At 33.5% G+C, this 24,783-nt stretch overlaps 2 protein-coding genes across 17 annotated transcripts in view; one reads left to right on the forward strand and one right to left on the reverse strand.

Annotated features, from left to right (window-relative positions):
* LOC147914398 (uncharacterized) overlaps positions 1 to 24,783 on the forward strand; it is a 918,190-nt gene that overhangs the window by 159,714 nt on the left and 733,693 nt on the right. The window lies entirely within an intron of this gene.
* Positions 1 to 24,783, reverse strand: part of LOC147914399 (uncharacterized) — a 56,995-nt gene that overhangs the window by 2,114 nt on the left and 30,098 nt on the right. For 4 of the 16 annotated variants that reach the window (XR_015555449.1, XR_015555447.1, XR_015555448.1 and 1 more), the window contains 2 exons: positions 18,450 to 18,507; positions 7,851 to 8,807 (listed from right to left, as the gene is read on the reverse strand). Coding sequence is in view for 8 of the 16 variants with exons in the window: in XM_087444577.1 (XP_087300703.1) it covers positions 18,481 to 18,507 (27 nt within the window). In the remaining 8 variants the exon portion in view is untranslated. Of the gene's footprint in view, positions 1 to 7,847; positions 8,808 to 9,650; positions 9,676 to 18,449; positions 18,508 to 19,594; positions 20,081 to 23,740; positions 23,979 to 24,783 lie in introns of those variants that run through there. The other 12 variants (XR_015555446.1, XR_015555442.1, XM_087444581.1 and 9 more) reach the window with 9 other exon arrangements.

Raw genomic sequence — 24,783 nt, forward strand, 5'->3', positions numbered from 1 at the left:
AGATACCATCTCACACCCATCAGGAAGGCAATTACAAAAAAAAAAGGTATTGGCAGGATGTGGAGAAATTGGAACCTTTATACATTGTTGGTGGGAATGTAAAATGATACATCTGCTACAGGAAATAATAAGAAAGTTTCTCAAAAAATTGAAAATAGAGCTACCATAGGATCCAGCAATCTCACATTTGGGTATTTATCCAAAAATATGAAATCAGGATCTCAAAGAGATATTAGCAATCTTATGTCATTGCAGCACTATTCACAATAGCTGAAAAACCTAAGCATCCATCAATGGATGAATGAAAAAAGAAAATGTGATATATACGTATAGTGGAATATTATTCAGCCCAAAAAAGACGGAAATCCTGCAATATGCTACAACATGAATGAACAAAGATATTATATAAAAAAGAAAATTACAGACAGTATCTCTCATGAACAAAGATGCAAAAAAATCCCCAACAAAATATTAGCAAGTCAAATCCAACAATGTATAAAAAGAATTATGCACCATGTCTAACTGGGATTTTTCCCAGGTATGCAAGTCTAGTTCAACACTCAAAAATCAACTAATGTAATCCATCATATCAATAGGCCAAAAAAGAAAAAACATATGGTCATATAAATAGACGAAGAAAAAGCATTTGACAAAAATCCAACACCTATTCATAATAAAAATTCTCAGTAAAATAGGACAGAGAGGAACTTTCTCTACTTGATAAAGAATTTTTACAAGAATCCTACAGCTAACATCATAGTTAACAATGATAAGGTCAAATCTTTCCTACTAAGATCAAGAACAAGGCAAGGAAAGTCCCTTTCACCACTGCTCTTCAACATCATACTGGAAGTCCTAAGTAATGCAGTAAGACAAGAAGAGGAAATAAAAGGTATAGAGATTGAGAAGAAAGAAATAAAACTATTTTTGTTTACAGATTATATGATTATTTATGTGGAATATCCTAAAGAATCCATAAAGAAACTCCTGAAACTAAGTGATTATAGCAATATTATAGCATAAGAGTTTAATAAAAATAATATATATGTGTGTACTTAAAGTATGCAAATAGTTAAAAGAAGGCACATTGTTAAAACTTGGAATTTTTTTTTAAATGTGGAATTAAAATACGCAACAGATATTTAAATCAGGGCTTTAAACTGGATTCAAGTGAAGAGAGAACATCATTAAATTTCATATACGACTAAGGAAAGTACCTGTAAGGGTGCACAGCAAGACAAATTATAAGAGTGGTAAAAGATCTGGATATAATACGGAGAGATTTAATATTCTAAGCACTTCAGAAAAAAGAGGAATGGAAAGTATGAAAGAAAATAATGTTGGAAAAGATTATTTTTGAAACTTTTTTTGAATTGAGGAAAAATATTGGTTTGCAGATAAAAAATGTACTTCAAGTACCAAACAAGTTTAACACATAAATTCAAACCAAGACATAAATTATAATTGAGGATCAGGAAAACTAAGGAGGCATCATAAAATCTATACAGAAATGGAACATAGTACAGATTACCTTCAAATGAACAATTAGGGAAGAATTTGCTCACTGGAAAAATAATTTCTCTGGGATATTGGAGAGATACTATACATACACTGAGGAGAAATAACTAAATTGGGATTATACATAGTCAAATGAACGAGTATGAATGAAGAGAGATGAACAAACTTATATATATAAAAGTTGAAAGAGATTATCACTCACTAGTCTCTATTTAAAAAAATACATATTATGCCACATAGTTCATCATGATGTCAACTGAAGAAAGAAGAAAGTCTTGGAAGTAAAGAAAAAGTTGTGTAAAAATTTATAAAATCTTTTAAATTTAACTATGTACTATATTATAATAGTACTCATGTATTTGTGTTAAATAGATACACAATAAAATCTGAAAGAGAATACCAATTTGGAGAGATGTTCAATGGGGAGTTCAAGAACATTTTTAAAGAATTCTGGTCAAAAGAAGGATATCAATGCTCAATAACTGTAGATTTTGTTGGAAAATATACTCCAACATCAATATGTTAAAGAGAATGCACTAAAATAATGAAAATGATAAACATATAATCTACATTTTACAAATCAAGAAAGAAGAAAAGAGGAATTAAACCTAATGAAAGGCAAAAAGAGAGTAAGTCAAGAATCAAATAGGGAAGATAAGGAAACAAACAAAATTTTAAAAGTAAACATGGATCAAAATTAATTTAAAAATTAACAAAGTTATATGATGCTTGTGAATCACACGTCAAAACTAAAATCACGTGGAAACACCTACACTGTAAACTACAAATTATTATTGAGCAAAATTAAAGAAGAACTAAAAAAATTAAAGGATGCTCAATATTCATATATGGGAAACCTGAATAATGTCAAATCACAAGTTTTACCCATGGTAAACCATATATATACTACAATCTCAATCAAAATCACAGCAGTGTGGGTGTGTTCATACATTTGTGAAGGTTTGGGGGTGTTGAAAACTGATTCTAAAATTCATTTGGGAATGCAAAGGGTAAAAGTGTTATTGGAATTTGAAGAAGCAATAGAAGGCTGGACAACTTACCCAGATACCAAGACCCATCGTGAAATACGTTAATCAGGAAGTGTAGTGTTTGCACTGCACTGAGATATGCAAACTCATCAATAGAATATCATTCTATTCTATTGGAGATTTCCAAAATCTATCCATATATAAATGTTCAGCTAACTATGAGAAGGACAACACTGCAGTGCAAAAGAGTAAAAAGGTATATTTCAATAAATGCTATTGTGTCAGCAGCATATTCAAACGAAAAAAGAAAACTATCTTGATCTCTACTCCCTTTTTAAATGAAAATAAATTCTAGAGGAAGTGAAATGTAAATATAAAAGGTAAAACAGTAAAGCTTGTTAAAGGAAAACATAGCAATACACATTAATACCTTGGGGTTGGCAAATATTTCTTAAATATGACACAAAAGGTATAATCATCAATTTAAAATTACCTTTTAAATTATATTAACACTAAAAACATCTATTCACCAAAAGAAACAATGGTGAGAAAAGTCAAAACATATGGTGACTGAAGATATTTGCAAATGCAACCAATATATTCAACTTCATTTGTCATCAAGAAAATGCAAATTTCCATGACAACAATGCTGAATGTAAACCAATGAGGGTAAAATGAAAAGAAACAACACCAAGTTTGGTGAGGATGTGGACAAACGGAATCCTGTGTTTTTCAGTATCTACTAAAGCTGAACTTATGCATACCTCATGATTCAGCTTCCGTCCTGAATAGATAAACAACAAAAATGTGCACCTATGTTCAGCAATACATATGTACAAGAATGATCATAGAAGCATGAAACATAATTACTAAAATCTAGAAACTAGTGAAATGCTTAGCAACAAAAGAATGGATAGATAAATTGTGGCACATTTACACAATGGAATAATCTACAGCAATAACAATCTTTAAATTTACATGACAATATGGATTGTTTTAGTCAGTTTGGGTTGCCATAATGAAACACTTCAATCTGGATTGCTTTGTGGCTTAAACAACAAAAACTAATTTTCTCACATTTCTGGAGACTGGACAGTCCAAGATTCAGGTTCTGACAGGGTTCAGTTTCTGGCAAGAGTGCTCTACTTGGCTTGCAAATGGCTGTCTTCTTGCTGTGTCATCAAGTGTCTGAGAGCTAGTAAGCTCTCTGGTTTCTCCTTTCAGGGGAACACTAATCCTACTGGATAAGAGCCCCATCCTTATGATCTCATTTAACCTTAATTACCTCCCAAAGGCCCTATTTCCAAATGCAGTCACATTATGAGCTAAGGCTTCAATGTAAGAATTTTGGGAGAACACATTCAGTCCATGACATAGATGCATTTGACAAACATAATACTGAGTAACAGAAGCCAAACACAAGAGTATACACTGTATGATTCTATTAACAAAAATTACAAAACATGGCAAGAGAAATCTACCCTGTTCAAAGTTAGAAGAGTGGTTGCCCTTCAGGAAGGGGCTCGTATTGACTGGAAGGGAGCATGAGCTATGTTTCTGCGGCTGGTAATATCTGGTGTCAATCTGGGTGCTAGTTGCACAGGTGTGTGTGGTTAGTGAAAATTCATCAAAGTCTACAGTTATGATATATGCATTTTCTGTGTGTATTTACCTCAGTAAAATGTTTGTAAAACTTATTTTAGCTTTTGATGACATACCTGTATACATCTTAACTCATTTTGAAACCAGGGACATAAAAGACTATTAAATAAATGCAACAATACTTTCAAAATATAAAAGAATGTAGAAAGTTTGAGAATAAATAGATGAAAATAGTAAAGTAGATAAATACAAAAAATAGGGCTAAGCTAGCAATTTTAATATCAGAATAGAATAAAAATTATAAGTAACCATGAAGTTAACCATAAAAACTACAGTAATAAAGCAAAATGTATAAAAAGCTAGCCCTTGCATGTCAACGATCGAGTTCTCAAATATAAAAATGAAGAAGTGGCAAAATTACTAGGAGAAACTAGAAAATTCATGGCTATAGTGGGAGATATTAACATATCTTTATCAGAACATCAGAGATCCTCATGGCCAAATAAAAAAGATATCAACATAATAGAGATTCGATTAAGAAAATTAATTTGCTTTTTCAAATAAAAATATGGCTACAAAGAACTCTGCAAGAAGTGCAGAACCTAATTTTTAAATGAAAGTAGAATATTTATAAAATCTGTCCCCTACTATTTCACAAAGCAAGGCATAAATATAAGTAAAAATATCATATAAATTATATTCTGTGAAAGACAACGAAAGAGAGAAAATAGTTTAAAAATAAAAAAGAGTAATGAAATAAAAAATGAAATATAGAGTGAAAAAAACTAGGTCTATGAAAAAAGGTTAATAAATTACACAATTTTCTTTAAAATAATTATTCAACAGGAAATGCAGAAAGCTAAAATATTAGCAACAATTTTATTAGTGTCTGTGCTATCACTTACAAAGAAGCAACTAATTAATTTCTTTAGGTATTCATGAAAAAATGAGTAGTTAAAATCTATAAAAGGAAAGAAAAATTATTATTCAAGTACAGAGTTAAATTGTTAGTGTGAGCCTATAATTTTTTTACTATGTCTTTTCTAGCTCTAATCACAGAAGTGAACTGGAATTAAGGTATGACATTTACCCTTATTGCAAAAATTTTGCTTACTTGGGAAGAGCAGATCTCATACATGGGGCAAGGATGCAGAAAGATGCTTGCAAAGCATTTTTTGAGAAGACATAGAGTCCAAATTATGGTCTTCCCACTATCCAAATTGTCACTCTGATCAATAAATAAAAATAAAAATAATATTTAATTAAAACAAGTTATATATATGAATAAAACGCAGTTTCCTAACAATACTTATTAATACTGAAATGAAGGACAAAGGAGTTCAAGTTTCCCTGGATTAGGATGAAACTGTCCCTGTACCCACAAGGTTAAGGTGGGAAACAAAGTAAACAAAGTTTCTGAGCCAGCCTTGCAGAACAGCAGGGGGACCAGTGACAAGAAAGTAACTTGCCAACAGCCCTCTGCCCAACTAAGCATCATGCAGGAGCATTGAGAAGCTAAAATGACCAACTGTAAGCTTCACGTGTCATGAGAAATATGAAAGACAGTCACCCATGCTCAAAGGACTCTTAGAACTTCAGTCCCCAAGACAACATGCTCCCCTCCCTGTCTTATTCTCACAATGTGCTTTGGAAAAATGCTTAGAACTGCATGTAGGCAAACTAATCTGTGACCAGTAAAAAGAAGAACTTGTTAGCAGAAAATTTATGTTCTCCGCCCAAACTGTTCCTTCTGTGCCAGATAAAGAAGAAACTGCAATTTTCTTAGATTCCTCAGGAATGTGGAATTCAGCAGATCTGCTATGGAGAGTTGCCCAAAGTTCTGTGGTCGTCCATCACATGACATTTCTGAGCCCCCTCCCCAATTCCATTTGCCTTATATAAGTCTTTTCCAGATCAGTTCCCCTTTAAGATGGGTTGTTAGGACGATAGTCCACCATCTTCCCATACGCCAGCTTATCGCTTATTAAAGTTCTTTCTCTACTACCGCCTGATTGGCCTTTTACCTTGTGGCGAGCAGATGGAGCCCTTGCTCAGTATCGATGCTAATTATACTTAAGTGCAGTTTGCTTAAAATCACAAGAACTATAGTCAGTGTTACTTATTTTTAAACCATTACTGACATAGTTATGTTCAATTAATGTATGCTCTCAAAATGAACAAAATATCTAAATAGTCACATCAAAATCACTGTCAGCATAAAGAAGTGTGATTTTTATTACCACACAGTGGCCACTAACTTACCAAAATTTTATAGATTAGATATCATCGAACTAATTACATGTCTTTATTAAAGTATGTTAAATTTTTTAATTACAGATTCAAGTGACTTTTCCATTAAATTCAAAGGAATATGTGACTCTGCAGCCTGGATTAGAAATCTACATTAAGATTTAATAAGACCTAAGTCATTTTAGACGTCAAATGTAAAACTTTAAAGGATTAAAAAATGTATTCCATTTTCTTTTTTTTTTTTTTTAATTTTTTGTTAAAAGAAAATTACAAAGTTACATACAAATCAAGTAGATGATAATTCTGTTACCAGAAAGAGAGGAAGGCAAAGGAATTCACATTCCAACCGGTGAAGCAAGACTGCAGCTTGGAGCTTGGGGAGACTTTGAAATACCAGGAGGGGAAATTGGAAAAGGAATCAAATAAAGATGAGTACAAAAAAAAAAAAAAAAAAAAAGGATTCCACTGTGTGACAGTTAGTTTCTCTCTATAATCTCATCTAGTTGTAGAGTACACTCTACGCATTCCCCAGATTACTAACTTCCCAATGTAATCATTAATCAGGTTTAGGCTTTGGTCTCCTAGAAATTTAACCCAGGTATACATTCTTTATGCTGAGGGCCTATGTTAACTACCTCTCCTTCTCTAAAGGAAAATACTTATTTTTTGCCTCACATCAGAGGACACATTGGACATAAAAAGCTCATTATTATGTCCTCTCTTTTTTATAAAATATTTCACCTATTAAATAATAGTTTGTGCAATTTTCTGTGCCTGTCAGTGAACAACGGCTCTAATAGATAATAGAGAAAGTAGGTTACTGCCCAAATCGGAGACTTTACTTTCTTCATGTATAATGATTGGACAGTTAAGGAGAACTATTAACTTTCATTATCTCGTAATGGAACCAACAAAATTATCTTAATAAAACAGCCAAACACATTGCAGGTTAATAAGAGCACAACCAAATTATTTGACTCAGTTTATTAAATTACAAATTGTACCTATACTTATTGGCTTGCTGAAGACTGAAAAATAATTATACAAGTAATCTTCATAACACCATTAATAAGATAATGCTTGCATGAAATACTAAACGTTGATTTAATGCTACAGAGGCAAATGTTGAAAAAGTAATACCAAATACATTTTTAGAAATGGGGAAAAAACATTACATTCATTAAGAACAAGGAAAAATATATATACTTTTTGGAAAAGTTTCTTTGGAAAAACTCTAAAAAAGGAAATGCTAAAGAGAACTTCTGTATGGGAGACTAAGGAGACAAATTCTACTACAAATAGATTTATTAATTTAATTTTTGGTTATGAAGAGTAAGAACTTTTGGTTTTTGCTGTTCCAAAAATCAATTAAAATCATTTTCAGATAATTTCATAGGTCACAAAGAGTGACAAATGTAAAAATTAGCAGCATTTAAAATTATAACATTTGATAGAAAAGATTCATCAATAAATTTATGAAGCTTTATTCAAAAACATTGTATCAAAAATGTGTAAATTTTATATTTCTGTTGACTAGATAAAGATGAGTATTTTTAATGATTAAATTATTAACATCATACAATATTAAAAAGTTTGACACTATGCAACATTTTTCATGCTTGATAAATTTCATCTATCATACCCATAAATAATTCACATATATACTTACATATATAATTTTCCCAATGGACATTTTAAAGTCTTTAAAATTCACAATTATTTTTGTTTCAAGTTTGAGTTTAGCATTTTACCTTAAAATATGTAATTATTATTTCTATCAAATAAACACACACAGAGACACACATATTCCTTTATATGTGCCAAGTAGTACATCACAAGGCTCAGCTGTGCATATTATGGTTTCATTCATAATTATTTTAACAGGATGGCGTTACATATGTCATGTGTACATATGTTGAGGTTTAGTCGGCAGAGAGTTATATTTTTATCTTTAAGCAGTGGTAAGTGCCTATCTAATGCCTAAATCTAATATATAAAGCAGTAAAATTATAAACACGTTATCTAGAGATAGGGAGATAAACACCAAAAGAAATGCCTAAAAGTCTACCTCTGGGAAACAGTCAGATGGTAGAGGGAAGCAAGAGCAATGGAAAGACTTATGTAAGAATTTGCATAATTTGGTACCAATAAAAGTTAAATTGAAGAAACATGAGGGTACATAAATCTACATCAATTATGAAATGTATCTTCTTTACTTTGTGATAGCAATAACATTATCATCTTCTCATGTGAGCAATCATTAACAAAGAACAATAACTTGTGAAGAGTTCTATTTAGTTTCCTTCCATGGATACCATAAGTTGTTTGATTTCTTTTGCAAGTTTTTATTTTTCCCTATGTTGCACTTTCTTTTTAAAAAAATGTCAGCAGTTTGTTGATGTCTATGCAGTGATGCCGATCAGATCATGGGAGACTTGCTTTCGTTAGCTGAAAGAGAAATGTGATGAGATTTGATGAAGTGAATATTTAATAGAAGCCAGTCAAGATAGCAGACAAAGCCATTACATGATACACATACTCTGCCCCGGATATGAGATCTGCTCTTCCCAAATAAGCAAGATCTGTGCAATGAAGCTGTAGATCCTGCAGAAATAGTCTCACGTCCCTTACCTCCTTAGTTTTTGTTCTGACACATCAGGTCTGCCGTTCTTTTGCTTCAGTGACTGAGGGTCATTCCTTCCCAGTGTACACTCCCTCCACATCTGTGTAGTATATTTATTCAGATTCAACTCAGGCTAATTTGAAAGTCTCTCCTTTTCTATGAGACGGCTTTGCATCTCTCTTAGAAATGCAATTAGCACTCAGAAAGCAAAGATTTCAAACATTTTTAAAATATGGGAGGTTCCTCAATGAACTTTATGGGACCACCAATATGTTACAATCATTTTTTTTTCTCAATGGCTATCAATAGGGATTCACCTTTCATCATTTTAGCACAAATTTCACATCATATTTCAACAAAAAAATGTAATGTTAAAAAAAGAAAACTTCTCATGCCAGGCTTTATTTCAGTGGCTTTACTTGGTGTGAACTTAACATTGGCTGTGCATTTCTTTCTTTGTGTGAGAATATTTCTGAATGATGTTGTAAGTGATTTCAAGCAAAATTTAAAATTGTCAGCTCAGGTCTTAGTCTCATTGAAAACTAAGCTCATCAGTTTTGGGGGGAAAAAAACAACAACATAGGAACAGTTACATCACACTTTTAATGTAGCATCTGTTCTTGTTTAATTAAATAAACTGTAATAGACATGCTATATTCATTTCTTACCTCCCTCTCACATTTTTGTTCCTCTCTGTAACACAAAAATTTTAGAAAACATTTTGGGTATCACAAGACTGTGTGTGGACTATTTTTTGAATTTTCTCATCTGAAGTTATTTTAGGTCGCTAAAGTCTATTTCATTAATCATCTATTTTTTTCTACCCAATCAATCAATGTTCTGGTGTTCCTTCACCCTGACATGTTGTCTCACTGAAAACCTCCAGATCATGAGTGAACCAAATTCAGAAATGAACTCTCTAGATTCACTATAGAAATATCACTTGCACGTTCAAGAAGGTTGACTAATTAGTTACTTGCTACTGGGTTTCTTCAGACTTAAATTTGAAATGAAAGATGTCTCTCCAATGTACACATATATTCAAAACCATTGATAAATATTGTACTGATGTTTTCCTGACATACTGGTGTAAGAGAGCCTGACCCCTTTCCTCTCACCTTTAGAAGGCGGAACAACAGATGTTGGCAAATCAAAACCCCAATGTTCATCATTTTTTAATTGCAAAATTCATCAGAGATAAAGAAACTTGTGAAAAATATTTTTCATGTCAATGACACTGTCATAAATATGTGCAATGTGAAATAATTTACATGATTTTTTGTAGGACTGTAATGGGTACTTTAAGACAAAGAAAGTATCTCTGTCCTCGAACTGGGCTTTTTGAGACAATTTGAAATGTGACAAGTGAAGGAAATCTCACTTCAGGAATTTAAAAGAAGTCAAAATATTTGGGGATTTATCTTAAGACGTATTGGACTTTTTCTAAATGCATCATGCTTAAAGGCAGTCACATTGAAGTAGAGACATAGTGTGTGCTCAGGCAAATAGTGCTGATAAACAAGTGTGTATAATTAAAGTTTTGGTAGAAATACCAAGAAACTATGAGTGTGGAGGAGGAAGAAATATAAAACTCAAAACCTTAAGTGTAATTTTTCAATGAAATCATGAAAATTATTCTATTTATGCCATAACTAATATCAACTCTGCATTGAAAAATAAACATGAAACTCTGTGGTCCATATCCCCAATATTATCTTTAGATGAAATCTATAGCATATAGATCTGCATATATAAATCTAGCATATAGATCATATTATAACATCATCTACAACAAATATACATTTAAATATTTTATGATAGAAGCAAATTTGACAAATCATTTTTTTACTTTCTTTCAGAGTCCTTCCAACTATAAATGTCAGGTGTTCTGAGAAATCACCTCTCGATTTCTCAAAATTGTTGTTAATGAAGTACATATAATCAAATAGGAAACAATTATCAACTTTATTAATCCACGTAAAAACCAGGTAACCTCATATGAAAGAGGCGCTACTAAAAACTCAGTTGGATGAGGCAAATTATACCTTTTACTTTGCTTAAAACCTCACTGTAAATCTTGCCTTTGAATTATCAATAACCCTTAGAAAATAGATCGAATTTGCCACCCGGTACTTCTGGAATGTTGTGATTAATATGGACAGAGGAAGACTGCGTCTAGTCCAGGAGGAGAGAGCAAGATAGAGAGAATATTGCATTTGAGTGAAGGAAGGGATAAAAAAGATGTTCTGGGTCCTTCTTTGAAACAACTTAGTAAAAGGTGGTCACATTTTACTGAAGATCATGTTCCAATCAATCAGGTTAAACACAGTTCTCCTTTGGGGAGAATGAGTTAACAAGATAGATAGTTTCAACCGAAATTTCCTCTCTTGTTGTATAAGGTTAGAATATGGGGACAACCCATCAACAGTCCTTCGAACCCTCAACACAATTTTCTAGTATTTCTGTCCTATTAACTATTTGCATAAAAATCTTAGTTAGTATTAGGAGAGCAAAGCATTTAATCCAAGTTTCTGTCTTAATGGTTCAATTTTCCTCTGCCACTACTTTAGCAATCTCCTTTGGTCTTTAAGAACATCAGTTACTTTTAAGCCTTTTTTTTTCTATACAGGAAGTCAGATTAAACATTTTAGTAACGGGGTAAGAGAAATGACACATCAGGGCAACAGTGCAGGGGCCACAAGGAGAAGAAGAGATATAGGACTAGGTTTTGACCTAAACCCTACAAGTGTGTAAAGAATCTGTGTTTCTCTACAATAACAAAACACCAGAGGCTGCAAGAGTGATTGTATATACAGAACAGGAAATATTGCTTCACTTGCAAACAGGTTGCTGACAGATGGGGAGACAAAACAGAGGGATGGGCTCAGGGATGGGAGTGAAGAGCATGTAAAGAAGGAGGGTGAGATTGGGAGAAGAGCGGTCTTCCAGCATAAATCTATAGGCACGTGCATGCGTGGGTGAGGTTGAAGGCTCGTGTGGTGCTGGTGTGCATGGGGGAGTGGGGGATGCTGAGAGCTGAGAGTGTCCACTAGAGAGTGCCCCATCCCCCTGGCGCCTTGCTCTTAGGTCTTAAGCCTGGAGACGGGTTCAGCGTTGGGGACCAGGGCCAGCTGGGCCAACTGGACAGAAAGATATGAAACTTAGACTTGCAAAGAAAAGGCTTTTCTATTTTTTTAACAAGATTTTGACAATGTTTACATTTCTACCAAATTCGCTTTTTCTTATGTATGTGTGTGCATGTAAGAAACTCTTATTTTATGAACATTTCCCAGAAATTAACAACTCTGAACTTTTGATACTAATGTTAAACCTGAAACATAAAAGGAAATAAAATGTTATGACCACTATCATCAATTTCTTTCAAAACATTTCCCACCTCTCAATATATATGCAGCTCTCAAATGCATTCAAAATGCTGAATAAGGACAAAATAAAAGTTCTGAGTTTTGATCCTCTTTGGCCCTCATTGCTACTTATATACATACTTTTATAAAATTTTATAATTTAAAAAGTTTATGAACCCAACTTGTAGGAGGCTTGGAAGTTGCCAAGCTGCCTAACAAGTAAGAAGCTGAACAAACTGAAAATCCACATCTCTTCTTAGATCCTTAAGAGAAGTGAGGACACAAAGCAAACTGCTACCTAAAGAACTGGAGAGACGGAGGCAAATCCAGAGAATCACAGCTTATGGGAGAAGAAACAGCCCCATAACCAATGCCAGTTAGGGAAACCAGAACTGTAATTGACAAATGTTGGAGGGTCAGAGTGAACTACACTGAGAGTTAAAAAATTTAGGGGGACCCAGTAATTGGGGCCCTCCACACATTTGGAGCTCTAACTAGATTCTCACAGTAAATATCTGAGAAAAATTCCCCCTGTGCTTCCAATATAAGGAGGGGAAAAGGAACCATTTTGAAATACACAGGGGCATTTTATACTTCTTAAACAGGTCAGCCTTCAGGAGAAACTAATTAATTGGATCTTAACCAGCTGGGGTTTTATCAGAGCCTAATTAATCTGGGGGAAGAGAAATATCCAACACCAACACCAGAAATATCCAACACCTGGCTAGCCTTCCACGTGGAGGAAAGGAAATACCCATTCCAGCCCACTGTAGTCATCCTGTCCTGCCTGAAGAGGAGAAGACCTGAGTAGCCTATGTGAAACTCACAGTACAGAGGCACAGCCCCATTAAAAGACTGAGACTTAATCATAGGATTACAGCATGCTTCCCATCCTCTAACACCACACCACCACATTACTAAAGGCCTATTTACAGCAGTTCCTTTTACCCAGCACATCATGTCCAGCTAACAATAAAAAATTACAAGGCATATGAAAAGACAAAAAACATTATTTGAGGAGACATGGCAAACATCAGAACCAGACATGGCAGGGATGTTAGAATTACCAGACTGGGAATTTCAAACAACTATGATTAATAAGTGAAGGGTTCTAATGGATACAGTAGAGAGCACATAAGCAGAGAGATGGAAATGCTAAGGAAGAACCAAAAAGAAATGCTAGTGATCCAAAACACTGTAAAGCTATAACAGAAATGAAGAATGCTTTTTCTGGGCTTATCAGTAGAGTGGACACAGCTAAGGAAGGAATCCCTGGTCTTAAGCATTTTTCAATAGAAACCTCCAAAACTAAAAAGAAAAAAGGATTAAAAAAAAAACAACCAGAATATCCAAGAATAGTGGGACAACTACAAAAGGTAAAACATACCCTTAATGGGAATACTGGGAGAAGAAAGAGAAAAAGGCACAAAAGAAATATTTGAAACAATAATGACTGAGAATTTCCCCAAATTAATGTCAGACATCAAACCTCAGATCCAGGAAGCTCAGAGCACACCATACAGGATAAATGTCAAAAACATTATACCTAGGCATATCATTTTCAAACTATTGAAAAACAAAGATAAAGAAAAAAAATCCTGAAAGAAGACAGAGATTTAAAAAAAAAAAAAAAAACCCACACTATCTATAGAGAAACAAAGACAAGAATTATATCCTACTTCTCTTCCAAAAAATAAGCAAGCAAGACAGTGGAGAAAAATATTTGAAGTGTTGAGCCAAAACAAAATCAAAAACACCCACCAGTGTAGAATTTTGTACCCTGTGAAATTATCCTTCAAAAGTGAAGGAAAAATAAACACTTGTCAGATGAACAAAAATTGAGGGAATTTGTTGCAAGTAGAAATGTCTTGCAAGAAATGTTAAAAAAATTTCAGAACGAAGGAAAATGATATAGGTCAGATGTAGATATACATAAAGAAAGAGCATTGGAGAATAAATAAATGAAAGTAAAATAAAAACTTTTCTTTTATTCATACTGGATCTAACACATAACAATTTGTTCAAAATAATGGCAACAATGTATTAAATGATGATGAATATATTTATATAAGCCTGTATATATGCATATACATAAATGAAATGAATGACATCAATCATACAAGGGATGGGAAGGAGGAATTAGAATTATTTTGTTAATGCTAGCAGTTTTTTAGGATACAAGGTTAATAGACAAAAGTTAATTTCTTTCTTATATACCAACAGTGAACGAGTGGAATTAGAAATTAAAAATGCAATAGCGGTTACTTAGAACTAAATAAAGGAGAGATATTCCATGGAAATGAAGACTCATTGTTGGCAAAATGTCAGTTCTTCCCAACTTGATGTATAAAAATCTTAGCAAGTTATTTTATGGATATTGACAAACTGATTCTAAAGTTTATAAGGAGAGATAAAAGACCCAGAATAGCTACATACTAGTGAAAGAGAAGAACAAAGTCAGAGGATGGATGCCACCTGGCTTCAAGACTTATTCTAAAGCTACTACAGTAATCAAGACAGTGTGGTATTAGTGATGGACAAATAGATCAATGGAACAAAAGAGAGAGCCTAGAAATAGACTTCTATACATATAGTCAACTAATCGTTGACAAAGGAGCAAAGTCAATACAATAGAGCAAAGATAGTCTCTTTAACAAATGGTGCTGGGAAAACTGGACTGCCACATGCAAAAACAATGTATCTAGACACAGACCTTACACTCTTTGCAAAAATTTACTCAAAGTGGATCATAGACCTAAATTTAAAATTCAAAATTATAAAACTCCTAAAAGACAACAAAGGAGAAAACCTAGATAAAATTGGATACAGACATGCCTTTTTAGATACAACACCAAGCACTTGGTCCATAAAAGAAATAATAGATAAGCTAGACTTTATTACAATGAAAAACTCTACTCTGTGACAGACAATATCAAGAGAATTATAAGACAAGCCACAAACTAGGAGAAAATATCTGCAAAAAACATCTGATAAAGGACCATTATCCAAAATATACAAAGAACTCTTAAAACTCAAAAATATCTGATTAAAAATGAGCCAAAGACTTCAACTGACACCTTATCAAAGACATTCAGATGGCAAATGAGCACATGAAAAGTTGCCTAATGTCATATGTCATAAGAGAAACGCTAATTAAAACAATGATGAGATACCACTACACACCTATTAGAATGGCCAAAATCCACAACACTGACAACACCCAATGCCGGCGAGGATGTGGAGCAATAGAACTTCTCATTCGTTGATGGTGGGAATGCAATGATAGCTGGTGGTTTCTTACAAAACTAAACCTACTCTTACCATACAATTCAGCAATAGCACTCCTTGGTACTTACCCAAAGGAGCTGGGAACTTATGTCCTCTCAAAAGCCTGAACATAGATGTTCATAGCATCTTTATTCATAATTGTTAAAGTTTGGAAACAACCAAGATGTCCATCAGTAGCTGAATGGGTACATAAACTGTGGTACCTCTACAGAATGGAATATTGTTCAGTGCTAAAAAGAAATGAGCTATGAAGCCATGAAAAGAAATGGGTAATCTTGAATGCATATTACTAAGTGAAAGAAGTCAATCTGAAAAGAATAAATACTGTATGATTCCAACCATATGACATTCTGGAAAAGGCAAAACTATGGAGACAGTAAAAACATCAGTGTTTGCCAGGGTTTAGTGGGGAGGGAGGGATGAATAAGTGGAACACAAAAGATTTTTAGGACCGTGAAAATACAATGTATGATACTATAATGATGGACACATGTCGTTATACATTTATCCAAACCTGCAGAATGTACAACACCTGGAGTGAATCCTAAGGTAAACTGTAGATTTTGGGTGATTATGGTGTCAATGTAGGTTCATCAATTGTGACAAATGTACCATACTGGTGGGAGAGGTTAATAACAGGAGGCTATGCATGTGTGGGGGCAGGGGGTGTATGGCAAATCTCTACACCTCCCTCCTAGTTTTGTTCTAAAACTGCTCTAAAAAAAAATAAAGTCCTAAAAAAAAACCAACTTAGTAAGTCATATGAAGAAAGACACAAGCCAAAATAACTATGCTTATTATTTTCAAGAATAAAAAAAGACAGCACCAAGAATTTTGGCAGGAAAAAAAAATGTTAACTATTTTAAGAATAAGTAGGAGAAACTATAGAGCTTAAAATGTACTCAAATTACAAACCTAAGCGGTAGAATTAATAGTAGATTAGACATCACTAAATAAAAAATTTGTAAAATTGATTGTGGTTCTGAAGAAAATATCCACAATACACAAGAGAAAACAAAAGACGGAAAACATAGGAAAGAGCGTAAGAGACCTATTTAATAGTGGACAAGGTCTGACTGATGTGTTCTTCCAGTTCCAGATGGAGATGAGTGAGAATGAGGCAGAAGCCATATTCAAAGAGGACAGCGGCTGAAAGTTTTCCAAAAATATAATAAAAAAAGACTTCCTGTCACAGAGTCAAGAAGCTCTGCGAACCTTAAACAGGATGAGTACAGATAAACTGCACCCAGGAACGTCACATGACAATGCTGAAAATAAAACACAGAGACAACAATCTGCAGGGGGGATGGGGTATGGTGGTAGGCAGGCTCTGGGAAGAACTTTAAAGGAACATCGATAAAGTGACAGCTGGCATCTCAAAAGAAAGAATGGAAGCCAGAACACTGTAGAGTTATATTCCTTATGCTTCAAGAAAATAACTTTCAAGATAAAATGAAGCCTAAATAAAGACATTTTCAGGCAAACAAAACGGAGAAAAATTCATTAGCAATGGATCTGCTATAAAGGTAATGGAAAAGAATATTCTTCACTCAGAAGGAAATGTAACCTGGAAGGAAGTTTGAGGATGAACAAGTATAAATAGTAGAAAGTTTAAATATAGTGGTAAATTTAATAAAATATTGACTGCATAACATAGTAATAAAAATATTTGTAACATTTACAAGATGGAGACAATTAAAATGTATAATAAAAATCACATATAAGTTAGGAAGGGAGTGCATAGCAGTAAAGTGTTCCAAGGTCCCTCATTATCCAGGAAATGGTAAAAGCATTATTTTTAAATTCGTATTTAATAGAGATTGCATGATGTAATCTAGGGTAACCATCAAAAGAAGAGTGAAAGGCTACATGAATAAAAGCAAATAAAGGAAAACACTTAATAGTTTTGTTTGTTGGTTTTATTTTGGTTTTTTTGGTGAGGAAGATTGGCCCTGAGCTAACACCTGTGCCAATCTTCCTCTATTTTGTATGTGGGATGCCGCCACAGCATGGCTTGATGAGCGGTGTGTAGGTCCGTGCCCGGGATCCAAACCTGCAAACTCTGGGCCACCGAAGTGGAGCACACATGAACTTCACTACACCACCAGGCCAGCCCCAAGAAACACTTAATAGCTAAAACAATCAGAAAGAAGCTAAGAAAAGAAAGATAAAAGCCATGTATAGAAAATAATGAGATGATATTTTTAAACCCAAATTATGTCAGTAATTATAATGAAAGCAAAACAACTAAAAGAATCAGACTATACTGTTTCCAGGATCCCTTACTACTAAAGAAAATTTTCATTTAATCCAAAGATAAATGAGGAAATATCAACAAAAAGGTAGTGAAAAACATTGGTTATAGATAATCTTAAGACCAAATCAAAAGTGAGAAGAATGGAAATGAATTGTATAGATGTTGACAAAGTGGTTAGAGCACGTGCACGCACACGCACACACACACACACACACTCAAATGATATAAGTAGCGTAAACTCAGTGACATCCACATAGGAAATAGAAAAATACTGAATACTAAAGAATAGAAAAGTCACACACCAAACAGTGGAAGCCTATGGGAGGAAAAGTGGATTTAAGTGTCAGATAAGAGCGTTAATATAAAAGGAACCATTATGACGGATGTAGAAACATTTCAAATACCAAAATACCTTTAGCAAATGGTGAAGAAATTTAGGTCATATAAAAAAAATACATGGTAGGTATAACGTACAGTATTTTTAACATAAAATAGTATAAGGGAACTAACAACAAACATGCAACTTGCATCAATAAATGTAACTTGGCTTAACTCACCTTTCAAAAGAAGAAAAATTTTCAGAATGGCTCATAAATCAAAGCACAATTCTACATTCTATACAAAAATACACAAAAACAAAGTATTATGAATGGATAAAAATTAAAGAATGGGCAAAATATATCAGACAATTTAAACAAAACTTAAGCAACTATTGAAAACGTTAAGTGTGACAAGGTGAGTTAACTTTAAATACGATAAAGTGGAATGCTTTATTATATGTATATTTTATAATAAAATAACCAAAACCACAATGAAGATACTTATTTGTAGCTGTGCACTAAAAAATCAGCACCCACCTTCAAAAAGCAGAGGCTAGAGGGCATATGAGGAGAAAGATATAGAATCTGTTGAGAAATTCTCTTCAGGATTGAAAGACCTTTCCCTAATCTGCTTGGCATACTGCCAGCTATCACCTCCCAGTTTTTATCCTTCTCTGGAAACTGTCTTGGCTGGAGAGAGCTGGCTCTCCCAAGAACAAGTCCCTTTTCTGGTGACAGACTATATCCAGAGACCAAGCAATGGAAGAGTATAAATGCATGCCCCCTTCAATGCAGTGGGGGACAACTCTGAAGGGCCATCCCAGCTTCAGTGCTCCCCGTAGGTGTTCTGGCTGAAGCCTTTGTGGAGACTGCATGGCAGCTCAACTACTTCCTCTGGCCCATTCTGGCTCTTTCCATTTCTATCAATAAGTATTGATCCCAAGAGCACTTCTTAATAAACCTCCAGCACACTATTTTGTCTCAGATCAAATGGACACAATATTGAGTAAAGATAAAAAGCATCTAAATAGCAATCAATAAGGAGCATCTTATCGATATATCCAATTTTGCACTCTGATACTAGAAAATACAGCTACGTTTTATGTGCTCATGGAACAATCTATTATTTAAAATTCAAAAGAAATAAAGGGATATTTATAAATACTACAATCTAAAAATAAAAATAATAAAAATTGAATTGCAGAAAAGGCAATAGCCAAAAGAAGAACTGAAACAAAATATTTTCCATTGATGTTATAGACAAAGCCTCAAAATGCCTATTATCTAAAATGCTCTGAAAAATAGAGAGCAAAAGAAAACAAGTTAATGGAAAAAAATTACAAGAGTAAGCGAATAGGGCAAAAAAAGAAAAATGTCCCTTATGAACATGAAATTATGTTGAACATAATAATAATGACAACAACACATAAAATTATACAGTGATACCATTTATCTTTTATCAGATTGGCAAAACCAAAAAGACTGACAATATATTCTGTTGGCTAGGATGTAGAAAATAGGAATTTTTATATGTTGTGGGAGATTTCAAAATGTTACAACCTCTATTGAGTGGAGTTTGACTCACTTCTACAAACATAAAACAACATAATGCACAAGTAAATTGTTATACCGTTATTTATTATAGCGAAGTTTGAAAACCATCCACAACTTCAACACCATAATAGGTAGTTAGATAAACTATAATGCATGCATACAGGGGAGTACTAGTTAGTTTTAAAAAGAAATGAGGAAGATGTTCATGGTGGATTTATCTCTAGAATACAAGTAATGCCTGGGAAACTCTTACAGCCAAGAGAATCTTAAGGAGACGTGATGACCAAGTGCAATGTGGTATTTTGGATGAGATCCTGGAACAGAAAAGGGACACTAAGTGAAAGATAATAAAATCTGAATAAGAAGGGGACTTTAGTTAGTAATAATGCTTCAATATTGGCTAATTAATTATAATAAATGTATCACACTAACGTTAAATGTTAATTATAAGGGAAACTGAGTACAGAGTTTATGGAAACTGTACTCTCTATTCAATATTTCTGTAAATCTAAAAGCATTCTAAAATATGAAGTTTATTTAAAAAATATATTCTCTATCTGTCCACTGAAAATGTCTGAAAGCAATGACCCTCCGAAAGCAATTAGCACACCGAGCACCAAGGTCTTGCTTTACAACTACCATTTGTTACTAAAAAGAACTAGGACTCCTTGAAGAAATATCTGAACATAGTTCTAGGGCAGGAAAAATGCAAGTATGACTGATATATTTTGTTATGCAAGAAGCTCTGAAAGACTAATGGAATTATTTTTAAAAATGAACTCTGCTCAAAAGAGCTCTTATTGGTCACGTTTGAATTCATAATGATATGTAAGGAGACATATTGAGAGAGAGAAAAAGAAAGAACATTCTATGCACATTTAGTTCACTTTAGTTCCTAAACTCAATACATTTAAGAAACTCGTATCAGTGACCCATTTAAACCTCAGAAGCACAAATGCAACATTTTTATATATACGCACATGTGCACACACACACAAACACAAATTAGATTTTAGAAACAACATAAAAGTAAAATCTAGTAAACCCTTCAGGTAAGCAAACTTATATTAGACATGTTGATTCAAAATTAGGCATTTGATGATACTGTTAAAAGCATCATTTAATCTTAAGAGTACTTCATTGCATTTAGAGAGGATGAAATGAAATAATACATGTAAAGTACTTAGAAATGTGCCTAGTACTCAATATACTTTTATATAATTGTTGTTATTTAATAGTAATCATAAAATCAAAATGGTTTGAAAGGACAGATGTCTGCATATAGTGATTTTTTTCATTCATATGTACTCTCTAGCGCAGATGTTTTTAAATCTTTTTTTCCACAAACTTTACTATACATAATGTCATCTATAGTACATGTTACAGGGTATTTAAACAACATACAGATGTAATTTTTTACCCAAATAATTTTCACAGTAATTTAGAGTCTAGCTTCAAGAAATATGTGTTCCACAGTCTACAGTATTTTTTAAGAACATTTCACTATTTTCATTTCATTACATGATATTGCACAGGTATTATTTATTGCTCATCCTTTAGGCTTGTCTCAGCAAGACAGAGTTTAGAAAATGTGATTCACTTTTCCCTGGTATATAACATTACTGGATACACAGAATTATGTGTTCAATGAAACACTTGCAGGCTCATTTTTATAAAAACATTTGTTCAATAGTTTTTTTCAAGTCTAGAGCAAAGCAGATGTAGAAAGAATTATTTGTGTTTATGTAGATCACATAGCAATGAACACCACCAATTGAATATTGAATCTCTAAGATGTAAACAATGATTATTTGTGTTTTAATAAAATTTTCAGTTGAATAGCAAAGTTTTTCAATAAAATGAAAAAATGATACATGTGCAACATTAAATAACACATATAGTTAGTATATCATTGCATATCAATACCAATTTTGTTCTACACATTTTTATTAGTTACATACAGTTTTTGTTATTATTGAAATTGTTGTTTCACAAACTGGCCCTGTACACAGAGGGCAAGGAGAGACCAAAGAAAAAGGTAGACCACTCTAGATTGGTAGGTGGCAGTGTTAATAAGTAAGGGAACTTACTTATAAGGCTTGTCTTGAGTGGCCACAAGTTGAATAAATCTCCACACCCCCATGCCAGAATCTTCAAGTTTATAAAGAGGCCTTAACTGGGCTCAGTCGTGTATACCTTTCAGATGGTCTCAATACCACATTACTATCTCAAGGCTGTGTTCTTGGGCAGCTTCTAGTTTGGGGAAGGGAAGTGGAATGCATATTCCAAGGACAGGGAAGGAGGTTAGGAACCTTCGATAACCCGGGTCCAGCTCACAGGTCAACTGGCAGTCACGTCCCTCAGTAACCTACTCCAACAGAAATCTTTTGGAAAGTCAACTTTCCACTATTTTTCCACCATTCACTGTTGTGATTGCTATGGACAGAATATAGATGTCAGATGTTTGACTTTTTGTATTTGGAAAGTTCCATGCATTTGCCTAGAAATTCCCAATACTACACAGAGAGAGAAGACAAATCCCTTTCACATATTTCTGCTAATTTCTGCCAAAATAATTAAATTATCTGGGCCTCCTAGGAATCTAGGTCAGTGATTATCCACCCTGGCAGCCCAACAGAGTCACTTCATAGCAATTTAAATAATAGCCATGCCCAAGTTACGTCTCATATTAATTGAATAAAATAAATTAGGGTGCGTCCCAAGGATAGGTACTTATTTAAAGCTCTAAAAGTAATGTTAATGTGTAAGTATGGTTCAGAGTCACCAGTGTTTTAGCTTGATCATGTTGTCTCTTGATGCAGTAACACACTGATTGCAACATAGAACTCAGGCACTCCTGCAGGTTCTACCATGTATATTTAGAGTATATTACTGAATTTAGTGTATCTTACTAAACATTGTTTGTTAATGATTTAATTAAATATTTGAAGACTAGAGAATTTCTCAGCAGGTGACTTGGAACTTACAGTGTTATATTGTCTATTTTCTGTATTCTTTTAGCCCTTTGCATACGGTTCCTAAAGAACACACCACTTTCCCTTGTCATGATTTGTATAATTGCCAGTCTCCTACCATATCCTGGGAGTATTATACGGGCAGAGATCTTTGTACATCTGGTTTGACTATATTTCCAGAAAGGCTTAGTCCCTGGCACAAAAATATGCTCAATATATGCCGCATGGATAAATAAATGAAGGAATGTACCAGAATTCTGGGTGGATTTTATTTCCTTCCCAAATAATTATTTTCCTGATATCCAAAATATGCACGTAACTGAAATTCTTGTGCAATTGTTGGGTATCTATTTGTAAGTGACAAAACTTCAATTTAAATAAACAAGTAAAAATTGAAAATCTGTCTGTTCTTGATTCCAAACAAAAGACATAAGCTTCCATCAAGGATAAATAAAACCAAGGACATAAAGGCTTGTACGTGCTACTCTCTCTCTTTCTCTCTCCCCACTGCTCATCTCCTCATCTTTCTGCAAGTGGTCTTCATTTTGTTGGATGGACTATTTTTAAGAAGCTCATCCATTGCTACATTGCTAAAAGCAGTTCTGGATTACAGGCTTTCCATCAAAGCAAAAAGAAAGCCTTCATTGCCATGTCTAGTAAGAAAAACATAATAAGAAATTACCCAGATTAGCAAATGAGCTCAGTCTGAAATCAAGAGTTATTTTGAGAGTGACAATTGGCCCATCCCAGTTCATACATTCAGCTTTATTCAAAGAGGCAAGTCTGTCACCAGAAGGATAGAGAAAACACAGGCATGGCCATGAGGGAATGTTATAGTTGGTAGTAACTTCAAGTTTTCTCTATTGTGTCTGATAAACCTTACAGTCAAAGGGTACAAGACCACAGGTAAACTAAAGAAAAAACATGAGAGAAAGGAAATACAGAGCTATAATGTATACATGTTGTAAAATTAAAAACATATCTGTATTATTTCTGCATGTTCTTTAAACTATGTTAGATTGATGCAATTTATTACAGCAAGTAATACAACCAGAAGTAGAGATTGAAACTGTAAATAGTGAAAGTGGACATGGTGATTAATCAAATGAAAAATTATTTACATAGTGGTGAAATTAGCTGAAATGGAATATTTCAGACAAAATAGAAGTTTAAAATGTATCTCTTTCTTTGTGCTTTCTTCTCCACATACAAGTAAGACTCCTTGGTGCTTTTAGGTCTGTAGAAAGAGAAGTAAGCAGATAAAACTTAAGAGATTTGGAAAGGTCTTTATGAAGGGTTTGGAACTGAAGGATGATGAACACTAGGATCTTGTTAGCATGGTGACGGGAAAACTTGATCAGTTCAACAATTTCATGTAATCTTCCCATTTTCAAGTACCCTGCCTGGAAAATGGAAATAATTCTTCCTGACCCACAAATAGGAGAAGGGTGAAGAGGAACAGAACAGCATTTATTGAGTACCAGCTTCTGTGTTGGACTCTATATATTCTTGAGTATATTTATTCTCACAACTATCCAGAGATAATAATAACCCATTTAAAAGGTTATAAAACTTTCTCGGATAAAGTTTACTTTATCAAAAGGTCACACAGTAATTTGCAGAACTGAAATGCTAGCATGTCTGCTTTTGAGCAAAGTTATTTTTAAATCCACCAAGGCATATATAGAAGAGGACAGATTGCCTTATTAACAATCCCCAGCATAGAAAGAATTTAAAAAAATCTTTTTGAGTGAATATGATCCTGAAACCTACTTTTGTCAAATTTATACAATATGCGTTTATAAATTCAATATAATGCAATTTAGAGTCAACACTGTAATAAGAGACATGGATTTTGCAAATTTCATGTAAGCATGATTATTGCAAAAACAATATGGTGTAGATGAGAAAATATTTTACAATGATGACCTCTTTGTCATCTTCACTGTATACCAAACTAGAAAATACATCTGCAAATTATAGAATGAACAATTATTAAAGTAATTTTAATGGGTAAAATTTTTAAATACTGTAGTAAACAC

The sequence above is a fragment of the Ceratotherium simum genome, chromosome 20, assembly GCF_057802395.1.
Source record: "Ceratotherium simum simum isolate JZ-2026a chromosome 20, ASM5780239v1, whole genome shotgun sequence".
Taxonomy (NCBI): domain Eukaryota; kingdom Metazoa; phylum Chordata; class Mammalia; order Perissodactyla; family Rhinocerotidae; genus Ceratotherium; species Ceratotherium simum.